The sequence below is a fragment of the Monodelphis domestica genome, chromosome 3 (genome assembly GCF_027887165.1).
Source record: "Monodelphis domestica isolate mMonDom1 chromosome 3, mMonDom1.pri, whole genome shotgun sequence".
Classification (NCBI taxonomy): Eukaryota; Metazoa; Chordata; class Mammalia; order Didelphimorphia; family Didelphidae; genus Monodelphis; species Monodelphis domestica.
Window position 1 is genome coordinate 89,406,630 of NC_077229.1, and position 13,974 is coordinate 89,420,603.

General features: G+C 46.6%; 1 protein-coding gene across 2 annotated transcripts in view; it reads right to left on the minus strand.

Moving 5' to 3' along the window:
• Positions 1-4,200: 4,200 nt before the first annotated feature.
• Positions 4,201-13,974, minus strand: part of SH3GL1 (SH3 domain containing GRB2 like 1, endophilin A2) — an 87,897-nt gene continuing 78,123 nt past the window's right edge. The window contains exons 8-10 of one of the 2 annotated variants that reach the window (XM_007488916.3): positions 11,326-11,450; positions 10,934-10,990; positions 4,201-7,208 (exon numbers count right to left, since the gene is read on the minus strand). In XM_007488916.3, coding sequence (XP_007488978.1) covers positions 7,012-7,208; positions 10,934-10,990; positions 11,326-11,450 — 379 coding nt within the window. In that variant the 3' untranslated portion in view covers positions 4,201-7,011. Of the gene's footprint in view, positions 7,209-10,933; positions 10,994-11,325; positions 11,451-13,974 lie in introns of both variants that reach the window. The other variant, XM_007488915.3, reaches the window with a different exon arrangement.

Here is a 13,974-nt window from a genome sequence, read left to right on the forward strand (position 1 = left end):
TTCTGGGCTAATATTTCTGACTGTCGGAGAGGAGCCAGGCCCAGGGCCGAGGGGCCCCCTTCTGCTTCCTCTGGCTCCATCACAGCAGAGCCCAGAGTATGGAGGAACCAACGAGGACCTAGAAGGGCTTTTTGCCCGCAGCGGCCAAAGCTGCCGGGCCTCCCTGAGCCATACACACGACCCACGCAGGCTTGCCAAGATATCCACCTCGGCAGTACCAGAACCACAAAGTCTGGGCACTAGGACGGGGCTGAGGCTTCCAGGTGAGCCCCAATGGCAACTGAGCAGTGGAAAGAATCCCGTTGTTACCTCTGCATAATCCTTCAAGGCCTACAAATGCTTTTACATGCATTTTATCCCCGCACAATGCTGAGAAACATGCTCTTCTGTCCCCATTTTTCAGATGAGCAATCGGAGGCTGAGAGGCCAAGTGACTTGCTGAGCATTCCACAGCTAGTAACTGCATGAAGCCCTCTGTCCTAGCTCTAAGCCCAGCCCTCTGGCTGCTCCATCCGCAGCCCAACACCAGCCCGTTATCAGGAAAGTGCTTTGTGAACCTTAAATCACCATAAACATGGGAATGACTTCTCATTTCAGGACCTCAGTGTTTGTGACTCTAAAATGGGCCTACCTATTTGCTTCAAAGGTGGTGATGGTGCAAAGTTAAAATGAAAGAAAGGGGGCAGCCAGGTAGCACATGAATAGAGAGCCAGACCCGGAGTCAGTCAGGAGGTCCTGGGTTCAAATTTGGCCTCAGGTGCTTCCTAGCTATGTAACCCTGGGCAAGACATTTAACTCCATTTGCCTTTCTTGTTCTATTACTAAAACAGAAAGTAAGGGTTAGAAAGAAAAAAGAGGAGAGATTTCAGGAAATCGAGGGCTCTGGAAAGTGCAAGGCTACATAGACAAAATGAAGGCATCGGCTTAAAGCAAGCTGGAACATGCTCAATGGTGGCCATTAAAAATGGAGGCCATTTCCGGAGAGTTCCCTCTTTCCTCTTGATCTCTCACTCTCCCATTGTCTCCTCCTCCTCCATCCCCATCTCCCATAGGGATGTAGCCCTTCTTGCCAAGGCCCAACTACCTGCACAGACAACCCCATTCATTGCATCCGTCTCTTCCAGGAGCTTATTCCCCGCTCACTTATCCTCTTTCTCCCATCTCAGTCTACAAATATTCCCATGTCTCTCTCCACCTCAAAAAAGCTTGCTGGATCCATCCATCTCCTACTACATCCGCTAGCTACTCTCCCATCTCTTTTCTGTCTTCTGTGGCTAAACTCCTTAAGAAAGCCATGTATAATAGGTGTTTCCACCTTTAAAAATTTATTTAATAACAATTATTCCCAGATATCTTAGCCTCTCCACCCCTTCCCCTTACCTGACAAAAAGATTATGGATGTAGAGCTTGAGTCTTTCACGTTTCTATTTTTCTGTTTATTTTCTGGAGGTGAACATTCACAAGTTATTCTTTAAATAGTAAATCTGTAGCTGTATATATAATGTTCTTGTTTCTTCTCGTTTTACTCATTATTTCATGTAGATCTTGTTCTAATTTTTAAAAATTAACCTGCTTATTTTTCTTACAGCATAGTAGAATTCCATGACAATCATAATATCACAGTTTGTCCATCCATTCCCCTTTGATGGACATCCCCTCACTTTCCCGTTCTTTGTCACCACAAAGAGCTGCCGTAAATATTTTGGAACATGAAGCCCCCCCCCCTTCCCTGATTTCCTTGGGAAACCGACCCAGCAACAATATTGCTTATTATATTATATTGTATTATAAATATTTATACTCACTGGGCATAATTCCAAATTGCTCTCCAAAATGGCTAGGTGAGTTTGCAGGTCCACCAACAGTGTATTAGTGTCACCATTTTTTCACATCCCCTCCAACATTTGTCATTTTGCCTTTTTTTTTTGTCATTTTAGCCAATCTGATAGGTGTGAGGTTATCTCAGAATTGTTTTGATTTTAATTTCTCTGATCAGTAGTGATATTGAGCATCTTTGCATACCTACATATGGCTTTGATTTCAATTGAAAATTGTTCGGATCTTTTGCCCATTTACCAGTTAGGGAATGGCTCTTATTCTTAGAAATTTGACAACATTCTCTATATACTTTATTTTTATTTTTTTTTAAACCCTTACCTTCTGTCTTGGGATCAATACTGAGTATTGGTTCCAAGGCAGAAGAGTGGTAAGGGCTAGGCAATGGGGGTTAAGTGACTTGCCCAGGGTCACACAGCTGGGAAGTGTCTGAGGCCAGATTTGAACCTAGGACCTCCTATCTCTAGGCCTGGCTTCTATATACTTTAGATGAGACCTCTATCTGAGAAAATGCCTATAACATTTTTCCTAATCTTCTGCTTTCCTTCTCATCCTGGCTACATTAGTGTTATTTGTACAGACACTTAACATATTATCCATTTTACATCTCACAATGCTCTCCATCTCATTTACTCAGATTCCTCTCGTATGCATAAATTCAATGTGTAGCACATTCCCTGTTCTTCTAATTTGCTTATGATATGTTTTACATCTAGGTCATGCATCCATTTTGATCTTATCCCAGTGAATGGTGTAAAGTATCCATTAGTCTCTGTCAAACGCCTTTCCAGTTGTCCCAGCAATTTTATTATCTCCAAAACTTGCATCTATATTTTTGTCAAATTCAAGATTATGACAATTTATGACTTTGTTGTACATCCCTCCTGTTCCATTGATCTACCATCCTCTTTCTTAGCCCATACCAGATAGTTTTGCTAATTACTTTGTAATAGTTTAAAATCTAGTACTCCTAAACATCCTCCCTTTACATTTTTTCCTTTCACTCTTACTCTGATCTTTACTCCCTATAATCTGGCTTCTGGCATCATTCCCTCTAAATTGCTCTCTGAAATGACCAAATATGTCTTTGACAAGTCCGATGGCCTTTTCTCAGTCCTCATCCTTCACCTCTCTGCAGTCTTGAACACTATCTGCCACTTCCTCCTTGACGCTCTCTGGACAGCTTCTTTGTAGGGTCTTTATCCAGGTCATGCCCACTGACTATGGGTGCCCCAAAGGGCTCTCTTCTCTTCTCCCTCCATTATTTGGCGATTTCATCAGTCCCCATGGATTGTTCCTCTGCTTTAATGATTCTCAAACTTCTCTGACCCTAACCTCTCTGCTGATCTCCAGGCTTTTATCTCCAAATACCCACTAGGCATCTTGAACTAGAAGTCCAGCCAACCCTCCCCACTACTAAACTTCCCTGTCAAGGGTATCCTTGGTGCATCCTCCCAGTTCCCCAAGCTCAAAAGCTAGGTGTCGTCCTCGACCCCTCCCTGTCTCTCACCCTCACGTCCAGTCTTTTGCCAAGGCCTGCCCATTTCATCTTTGCCCTTTCTCTCCTCCCACCCTAGTCGAGGTGTTCCTCGGATGCTACATAATTCCAAGAGCCTGCTGGTGAGTGTGCCAACCTTGACTTGCCCCACTCCCATCTAACCTCCATTCAGCTGTCAAAATGATCTTCCTCAAGAGCAGATTTGACTTGGTCACCTCCATCCTCTGGTGTCCACCCCCCCTTTCCAGTTTTCTCATGCCTTGCACCCTGCCATGGCCTCTTTGCTCCAGTGACGCTGGCTTCCCAGCTTTTTGCTCCAAAGCATGCTTACTGGTTGTCCTCTGTGCCTGAAAAGCTTTTCATCTCCACCTCCAGGCTTCCCTTAAGTCTCAGCTAAAATCCCACCTGCTCCAAGAAGCCTTCCCCAGCCCCTCTTAGGTCTGGGCCTTTCCTCTGTCACCATTTCTGGTTCATCTTGTTCCCAGCTTGCTTGTACACTGCTGTTTGCATGCTGCCTCCCCCATTGGCCTGTGGGCTCTGTGAGGGCAGGGCCCATCTTTTGCCTCTTCTTGTATCCCCAGCTCATGCCCGGCACATAGTAGGCGCTTAATGCTCACTGACAATTGGTGTTGTACAGTGTGATGTAGCAGGAGCTCCAAACTGCCGCTGGGTGACCTTGGGCAGACACCGAACCTTTCTGGGCCTCAGTTCACGTGCAGAGCGAAGCCATCCCTTCTAAAGCCTAGGACCACCTCACGAGCTAACCCTCCTTTTGCTCCAGTCCCACAGAGAGTGCGGGCCCCATAGCTTGCTCAGGGAAAAATTGTGAAATATTTCTTACCAGAGAAAATGAAAGGTGGCGAGGCTTAGAAAGAGAAAACATTTAATACTTTTTAAAATCAAGATTACAATTCAATTTGCCCTAGACAGAGAGACTGTAACAAAAGTTATATTGATCATCTGAAGACACCCATTCCCCTACCTCCCCCCAACTGAACTCGATGGTGGCTCCTGGTGGGCCTAAGGGAATGATGATGATGTGGCTAATCCTCTACCTCCATCCTCTCCCTTCCATATTCAAGTCTAGAACTGAGTGGACAGAAGCCAAAAGGCTGTGGAGGGCTGTGTGGCACCGCTGGACTCCAGGCTGGGACTTCAGGGATTCTAGCATGGCGGGGCATGTCCTGGGAAGCTATGTGATATTGCTGCTCCTGGGGCAGGCGCTGGAGCCTTCGGGACCGAGGGACCTGCCCCAAATTGGCACAGGATCACTGAGATGAGCGCAGGAAGAGACGCACGAGATGGGCAGGAAGCTGGGTCCCAGCTCTGAAACAGCTCAGCACCGGGTGGGGGAGAGGTGGTGAGAGACAGATGATAAAGGGAAGGGAGGAGTGCCACAGGAAGTCTAGGACGTTTCCCAGGGATGGTTCAGTTCATCAAACATTTTGTGCTTAACCTTTCAAAGGAGGAGGTTTGCTTGCTGGGGGCTTGGCAACCCAGACAGGCAGGAGCCTTTGGCGGCTCCTGTGGTCCCATGTTTGTTTTGTTTTGTTTTGTGGGGAAGGCAGACCCTGGCAGTGCCAACGTAACAACAGCAGCTGCCCTGTGAGTAATAAACATATATCAACATGCTCAGTTAAAAGGAAAGTTAAAAGGATACAATGCTTTCTGTATCTGTCACACTGCTGGGTAAGATGAGCTAGGGGAGGGAGGCAGCGGTGCAAAGGAGACAATACCTCTGGGTTTAGAACTAGAGTATGAGGTCGAGGAGACAACACGGGGCAGCGGAGCTGCTGGAGGAGGGGATGGGGCTGGCCTGCATAGGGCAGCGCTCTTCTTTGGGGGGGGCCGAGGCTGTGGCTTTTTCTTAGGGCTTAGCCCCCACAGGCCCTGTCATTCCCCACCTCCTCTTCCCCTCTCATAGCTGGCCTCTGGGAGTCAGGGAGTCCGCTGGGCCCTGGCTGATCTTCGGGCTCTCGAGGAGGTGGTATCTATGCAAAGCTTTTTGGTCAGAGAAGCCATAAGGGGACAATGCTTGAGAATCTGGGACCCATTGCCTGCAATGGGCTGTGGCAGAGCCTGGGGCTCCTGGAATCAGAAGGAAGCAAATTTGAGGAGAATTTAAGCTAGGACACGGTGGCACAAATTGCCTCTTCCTCCCACCTCAAAACCACCACGGCATAGAGAAGTCTCCAAAGCCTAGCCCATGTTGCTACACTTAACATTAGCTCCTGGCAAGAAGAAAAGTGGAGAGGAGGAGAAAAGGGAAGGGAGATGCGGAAGAGGGAGAAAGAAAGGGAAGGGGAGGGATACGAGAGAAAATCAAATTTCTTATTTCAGCCAGTTAGAAGGCAGCTGAACCTGAGGCATGAGGGCCATGACCCGAACAGGTCCCGGCGGATGCCTACAGGAGTCGCTCCCAACCCCAGCTCAAGTCGTAACATCCAGTCTCCGAGAGGGAGGCTGCAAGCAAGGCACGCTAGGGACAGCCCCACAGGATGAGGGGTTGGCTTTCCTGGCCTTTAGTCCTCAGTCCTCTGGGGCCAACTTTGGCCAGAGCCAGTAAAGAGAGCAATCAGACCGGCGGGGGAAGAACAGAGCGGATGGAGCGGTTTCCACGGTATCCCTCCGTTCCCTAAAGAGCCCCTCACAGCACTTCTCAGTGGCTTCCTGGCTGTGGCCCTGGGTCAGCTAGTTGGCATTCAGGTCTTCCCAGTGTGGCTCAGAGAAGGGAGCAGAATCCTCTGAGTCAACTCGAGGACCTCAAGGAGTGGGAACAAGAGACAGCGAGGGCTGGGGTGGGGAGGGAGGGTCAGATTCTATGGCTGTGGACCAGGGAACCAAGTCGCCCTCAAAAAAGGAAAAGAGGGACGGCCTCGGGAAGTTCCCAGGTGGGTGCCAGAGCAGGGGAGGCAACGGCTGCTCAGGCAAAGAAGCATTTAGAGAGGAAGCTTAGTGTTTCGGAGAGCACCTTAGTGTTAACCCTTTGCTCGTGAGCCTCACAGCCGAGTCCTGCCTGGGAGGGGCAGCGTGGCTGGTCAGTGAGTCCTGTCCACCCAGGCCCCTCAGAAGCAGCAAGGGGAGGGGAATGGAGAAGGGACAAGGTGTGGAGATGGAAGATGGGGCAAAAGGTGGGAGGAGGAAGGGCAAAAAGAAGCTCGGGTGGTCACTAGTGTCTTGCGTAAACCTGGGAGATTTAAACAAACCGTGTTTCCCCACTTCCATCATCATCACCACCACAAGACCCTCCGCTGACTGGCTCATCCTTCTTTGCCTGCGCTCAGCTAGTAACAACTAGGTAGCATCCACTGCTTCGTCTTCCCAGGGCAGGCTGAGCCTGACCTCGGGCCAGGACTAAGGGCTTGGCTGCCTGAACCTTTGCCAAAGGGACTGGGAGGGTGGGGGGAGGAGGCGGTGAGCTCCTGGAGGCCTCGGGAAGGACCTCGTCAAATCCTTGGGAAGGATGACGTTTAGGGGACACCCAGTCCAGAGAATGTGACGCCATTCTGGTGTGGGCAGGATTAATACTATGCCTCCTGTCTTCCGGGGGAGACGGGTGTCAGCAGGAACAAAATGGAATGCCGGTCAGGCCTGGCCTTCCTCTCGAGGGGGAGGAGCAGGAGAGGACAAGGGAGGGAGGGAGGGAGGCAGGGAGGGAGCTGTGGAGAGCAGCCATTTCACTGAGGTAGTGGGACCAGCACCTCCACATAGTTGAGAGGGAAGAAGCCAGACTGGCCGTTGATCATGCCTTCGTACCAGTTTTCATCGATCTGGTTGGTCAGTGTGATGATGTCGCCCTCCCGGAAGCCCAGTTCCCCATCGTTCTCCGGCTCAAAGTCATAGAGGGCCTTGCAGCTGGGCTGGTCCAGAGGCGCTGTGGAAGGAAGACACAGGCAGAGGTGAGGGCCGGACCGACACATAGGATAACCAGCAGTCCCCAACCCAGCTGGGTCACCGCCTTATTTCACAATAACTATGACATTCCTAGCTATATGATCCCGGAGATTACAGTCTATGCGAGCAGGTACAGTGGATGGAGGAGCCGGGTTCAGAACTGACCTCAGATGCCTCCTAGCTGTGGGACTCTGTAAGCCCTTTTACCCAGCCCTTGCTGTTACCAAGACAGAAAAGGTTAAAAAAAAAAGTCTACGACTGTCATTCTGTCTACCTGAGAACCTATAATCCTGCTAGTCTACGAACTCCAAACTTCTCTGGCTTTCAAGACCCTGCAGACTGTCTTTCACCACCCACTCGTTCCCCACCCCTGCCCCCACCCGTAACCATTTCTTTGGAGTGAAGCTCCCGGTACTGACAAGGATGAAAGCCTCTCCAGCTCTGGGAGACAAGTCACTGTGAATTACAGTGGCTGAAAATTTTTAATTTGGTGCCAAGTTTCTGGTGATGAGTCTCTCTGCCCTTGGCCAAGCTGGTCTTCACAAAGCAGACAGTCATCAGACCTTTACTTCAACCCTCCCAGCTTGGAAGTTTGTGCTTTTGAATACCTGCCATACCATAATGAAGTACTGGAAGAAGACTTTAGTGGACGCCCATTAAATCTATTTCTTTATCGTTCAGTCGTGCATTTCAGTCATGTTCTGATTTAGCAAAGATACTGGAGTGCTTTTCTCATTTCTTTCTCCAGCTCATTTTACAGATGAGGAAACTGAGGCAGAGTGAAGAAACTTGCCCAGGATCACACATTCAGTGTCTAAGACCAGACTGAGTCTTTCTGACTAGGCCTGGCTGTCTGTCTACTTTACCCACTAGCTGCCCTTTGAAATCTACTTCCCTACCTTATTTCTCACTCCTCAGAATGCACACTCCTCTAGGCAGGCAGTTATAGTGTGTTCCCAACATTCTATTCAGTCTTGAATATCCTCTCCCTCACTCCTTCTGTGTGCATAGCTAAATCCTCTTCATCCTTCCACGGCCAGCTCCAGTTCCAATTCCCGAGCAGGAATCCTGTCCTGATCATCCCAGTCCACACCAGTCTCAGATGATCAGTATTATAACGCTTGGCATTTAATTGGTCCCTAGTTGCTTATGAGAGTCAGTCCTGTCGCCTTGGTAACAGACCACATCTTATTCTCTGGAAGTAGCCATGTAAAGGAGGTCCTTACAGAATACTGGCTGAGTGATTTCACCCCCAGTGTGCTGCGGCACCTACCCAGAGAACCAAGTCTTGAAGTGAGTGACAACAGGGTAGTCATTCCCTTGCTATAAAGAGCCCTTCCTACCCGGGGCTTCCATGGCTATACTGTACAATGACAGCAAGTTTAACTTCAGGTCCTCTAGGGAAAGGGGCTGGTTTTTCCTTTTCTATGGCAACATGGCCAGGAAAAGCCTGTTCTTTGGAAACAGATGCAGTGAGCCTTGGAACAGGATATTTAGAGGCCTTTGTGCTTTTTTCTCTTTGCTATAGGCCTGTTGGAGAGCCAGACAGGAAGATAGCAAACAGAGCATAATCCATTTTGGACTAGCTTATGGGCGTTCATCTTGTTCTTTTAGGTTCAGTTCCCAATCCCTTTAAGAAAGTCTCTCCTACACTAGCCTAATTAGGCCCAAGGCCTAATTATCTCTGGCCCTTAGTTTTTTATATGCAAAATATGCAAAATATGCAAAAAAGTAGAGAAAATATGACTCAAAAACCAACTCAGCAGGGGAGTGGAGAAGCGTTTTCTTTCAGGAAAGTGTCAACCTCACTTAAAGCAATTTGGAAACAGGAATGTGATAATGTCTGGAACAGCAGATCTCCTCCCCACTGCTTAGGGAAGTGGTGTGTGTATGTGATGCATCCAAGCCAATAGCTTTCTATTTGTTCAAATTTTATATTTACTTACATGTGTTTGTACCATTTCTCCAACAGAATGTAAGAACCTTGAGGGCAGAGATCCAAGTACCAAGCACTTATGGTAGGGCCTTATTCAATGCTTGGTCAATCCTGTTGTACATCAGCTAGCTAACTGTTCATTTACAACAAAACAACAGACATTTCTATGGTATTTGAAAAGTTTACAAATTGCATTTTCCTACACAATTATTTCATTTGACTCACAACAGTCCATTAAGGTAGGTCTATAGGTATTATCAACCCACTTATGGTTGACCAAGTTGAGGTGCACACTAATGAAACGAGCTGCCCCCAGTAATAGTGGCACTGGTTAGTGGTTTCTCAGTTCCCCCAGCTCCAAGTTTGCCCTCTATAGCCCATTGCTTGTTATAAGGGATGAAGGACTCCCTGAAACATCTTTTTGTCTGGTTTTAGTTTTGCATGTGAAAGAAGACACTGTGAAGAATTACCAGTGGGGCTACTGGAGCCAGTCCCAGGGATCAGACTCAAATGGCACCCTTGTTCCACTCTAATCTACCCTAAGATGGTGGTGATAGGCATATACTCCATATGTTGGATCTCAAAGCCACTGATGCCTTAGGAAATGATGCACCTTCCCAGACTGGTCAGGGTAGGGCTTAAAAAAATTGTCTAGGGGGCAGCTGGGTAGCTCAGTGGATTGAGAGCCAGGCCTAGAGACGGGAGGTCCTAGGTTCAAATCTGATCTCAGCCACTTCCCAGCTGTGTGACCCTGGGCAAGTCACTTGACCCCCATTGCCTAGCCCTTACCACTCTTCTGCCTTGGAGCCAATACACAGTATTGACTCCAAGACGGAAGGTAAGGGTTTAAAAAAAAAATTGTCTATACAAGAGGAAATTATTTACTCCCCCCATTAAGAGTCTTGACTTAGGGATGCTAGAATTTTCCAGGTGTTACTCCTGGTGCTCCCAATTATAGAGGCCCTAACGGCTCTTGACCCTCAGGAGAGAGCAGGACCCCCCAGCAGCTTCAGGTCACATATCCCCTGCTCTTCTACCCCAAATGGCAATTCTGACCCCAGATCCTGTACTGCATTTTGCTGGCACAGAGTCTGGACTCCATAGGGCATTTAATATAGATGCATGCTGAAATGAAGGACATGGAATCTCCCACTGTTTCCAATGCCTAGAATGTATTCCCACCCTATCTGCTAAAATCCTACTCAAATGCTCCAGCCACCCCTCCACCCCTGTCTCCCCTATCTCCCCTAAGGATGTTCTGCGCTTTGGTAAAACATAGATCATGGACAAGATGGTGTACCAAAGTCTCTCTACTTATCCCCCCCCTCCAGAGTGTGAGCTACATGAGGGCAAGAATCAAGTTTTAACTGCATTCTATGTCCCCAGAGGTTGACACATTACACATTAAGCACGCTGTCTGGTGAGTGATTGAAGGAACTGTTTTTTTTTATGGTTCATCATTTTTTAAGGTGTAACTTCCTTCATTTTTGTTCCTGGCCTGATCCTAACAGTGAAGAAACAGCATTATGTTTTTAGGTCAACTGGGGCATCTGGTTCATGAGATTAAAGAACCCCAAAGTCATTAACTGCTATGGAAAGAGAATCCTCTTAAGTACAATGAATTAATTTTTCACCCAGAAGAGAAAGGACATTAGTGAGCAAAATGCAAGCAGAGGCAAGAGGAGAGCAGGAAGAAGAGAGGAAGTGGGAAAAGAAATAATCCAAATAGCCAGAAGTGGCAGAATGCATGCAGCCAAGGGGACACTCACGCATACTCCTGATGGGGGTCCGGATGGGCTTGTCAGAGGATCGGAAAGAGGAAGAAGCTGCTTCCAAATCAAACAAAAAGATAAGCTTACAATCAGGCTACATGTGGCCATGATTCCAGAGGCCTCTGGGAATAGGGATGAGGGAGATTGTCATGTTTTCCTCCCACAGGGTCAGGTAGGGGAGATAGGAATAAGGACAGTGGTAGGGATTTGAAGTTGCACCCATGGACCTCTGGGGGAAGGATGGCTCTTTCTTAGAGTCTGAAAGATAATCCCACCCTCAGGAAAGTTCTTGCCAGAACAGGACACAGGCCCATGGTTCTCCTCATTGCCCCAAGCTGCCCCACCTTGGAACCTCCCCTACCCTCTCTGCTGTCTGGATTCATAATTACCTGTGATCTTGGGGGCTGGGGCACAAGGGAAACCTCCATTGGACTGGTCAGGCTCTCCAAAGTCATAGGAATCTCTAGGCTTTGGTTTGTATTCCCGCTTGGGACGCGAAGAGGCTTCCCGCATCCTATGTACAGGAAAAATAATCTGGGTCAGACTAAGCAATGCACATAAGTAATGTGCCAAGAATTCTATGTGCTAAGAGCTCAAAACACAGGTGCTGGGCTCTCTGGAGTTGCATCCTCATCACTACTAACAGTCTAACAGGCAAAATCAGCAGAAACTGCCCTTCTCTTTCCCTGCTCCTCCTTCTACAATGTTAGGACTGTTCCAGACTGGTTTTTTCCAAAGGTTACTAACCCTTGGACATGGTGACTTTGAGATTCCTAATTTTTACAAGTTAGAAAATCCCTTATCTACTGTTTCAAAACTATTAAAATCATTTAACCTTTGAAATTGGAGAAGCTGTAATTCAGAGTGAGCTACTCTTCCTAGGTTACTCTGAATATTCTTGTACAGATCTGTACATCCTAAGTTATCTGACATTCTCCTGGCAGTTCAATATTTCAGTGAATTCATTTTCATGGTATCTGTAGTTTTTTTTTAAATGAAATTTACATATATTGGTCAATTTGGTGATGAACCTTCGTTGTGACAAAGGTCTAGCCCAAAATGTGTTGCTAGCTCTGCATTCGAAGCCTTTCCAGCTTCAACTTTGATAACATTGAGAGCCCACAGTCCCTTTCACCTCATAAGACAACAGAAGAAGGGGCTTTAGTAAAGGACAATTCTGTCAGAGGCAGGACTCTATTCAAAGTCCCTGGTTTCTTCTGATTAACCCCATCCTAAGTGATAACCTCAGAGCAGACTGTCAAAGTATTCTTTGATAAATTAATATTCTCATAGCAGGTTCTCAAAAGACTGAATGAAGAGAAGAGATACAAGTGGATAATAAAAGACATTTCCATTTGGCTTTAAAGTTTACAAATCACTTTATATCTGTATCTCATTTTTAAAAACCTTTACTTTCTGTTTTAATAACAACTCTTAAGAAAGAAGGGCAAGGACTAGGCAAATGAAATTAAGTGACTTGCCCAGGGTCACACAGCTAGGCCAGATATGAACCCAGTTCCTCCCAACTCCCAACTCTATCTACTATGCCACCTTGCTGCCCCTAGCTGTATCTCATTTGATCCTCACAACAATCCTATTAAGTACTCTAAGTTTCACCCTCAATTTATGAAAGAGGGACCAGAGGCTCACAGAGATGAAATGATTTGCTTACAAATCCTATGTCAAAATTAAATTTCCAAAGACAGGATTTGAAACCAGGGGTCTAGTGACTCTGAATCCAGTATTCTTTCGCACATAGTATCTGTCTCCCATCCTCAGAAAGGGAGATCCACTACATTTGGAGTCACAGGGCCTTGTTTTGAACCTTAGCTTTGCGAGTAATTTCCTACATGACCTTGGGGAAAGCTCTTCCCCTCTCTGGGCCTTGGTTTCCTCAAGTGTGAAATGAGGGTTTTGCACAAAAAGATATCTAAGGCCCCTCCAGATCCTGTGAACAGGATAGGTAGTCCAACTTGGGTACTCCTGGTATTCCTCTCTAGCAAGAACTACCTCCACCCTATGAAAACCTTGGTGACACTCTCATTCTTTTAGCACTTCATCACCAACAGGGTCCTTACTGGCCATGCCTCCATGGATTCAGTGTTTTGGAGAAGTCTTCAGGGTTTCTAGGCACAAATCTTAAGGTGAAAATGAGAACAGCACTTCCTAGCTGGTACATATAGTTTTGTCTGGGATTAAAAAGAGAAGGACTGGCCCTGAGTCAGCACTGTAGAGGAAACTTCCTTCTTCTTGGATATATACCAAGCATAGCCAGAAAAAGTTATTCAGATCAAATCTTGTTAAAGTGCTATAGATTCACAAGCCCTGGCTGGTGTCTTGCTTATTAGAGTTCCTGCTAGGAGAAGCTATAACAAAGGCCCATTACATGTAAGAAAGAATTTGGATAACTCGGTATAACGGGTATTAGTCCAAACTCTTACTAGCTAAAACATTACATTCTACTAAGAAGATACACATTTGAACAGACAAATTAAAACTCTGTAATTTGAGAACTAACCACTGGGGGGGGGGGGTAGGAAAGTCTTCCTGTAGGAGCTAGAATTTGAGTTGAACTTTGAAAGAAGCTAGAGATTCTAAGAGGCAAGGATAAGGAGAGACATGATAAGATGTAGACAACCTGTGCGAAGGCCTGAAGGGGAAAAAATGTAATGCTGGGTTTGGGAAATTAATCTTCTTTTCCACATTTTTTATCCCTTAGAGAGAAATTCTCCACATTCAGTCTTTGGATATCTTCTCTTATTTCTATATTCTTTTCCTTGAAAATCTCAATAGATTCTAGAGCTTAGCCTCAAAGAGACTTCTGAGGACTACTTATCCACCTTTTTCCTTTTATGAGATAAAGAAATTGAGGCTCAGGAAAGCTAAGTCAACAATCTCAAAAGTGATTTGCAAAGATGTGAAATCTCTGATTGCTTGTCATCTGAGGGACAGGGGAGTGGTGAGAGGGAGAGTGGGAAAGGGAGAGAATTTGGAATGAAAAACTTCTTTAAAATGTTAAAAAATTGTTTTTATGTGTA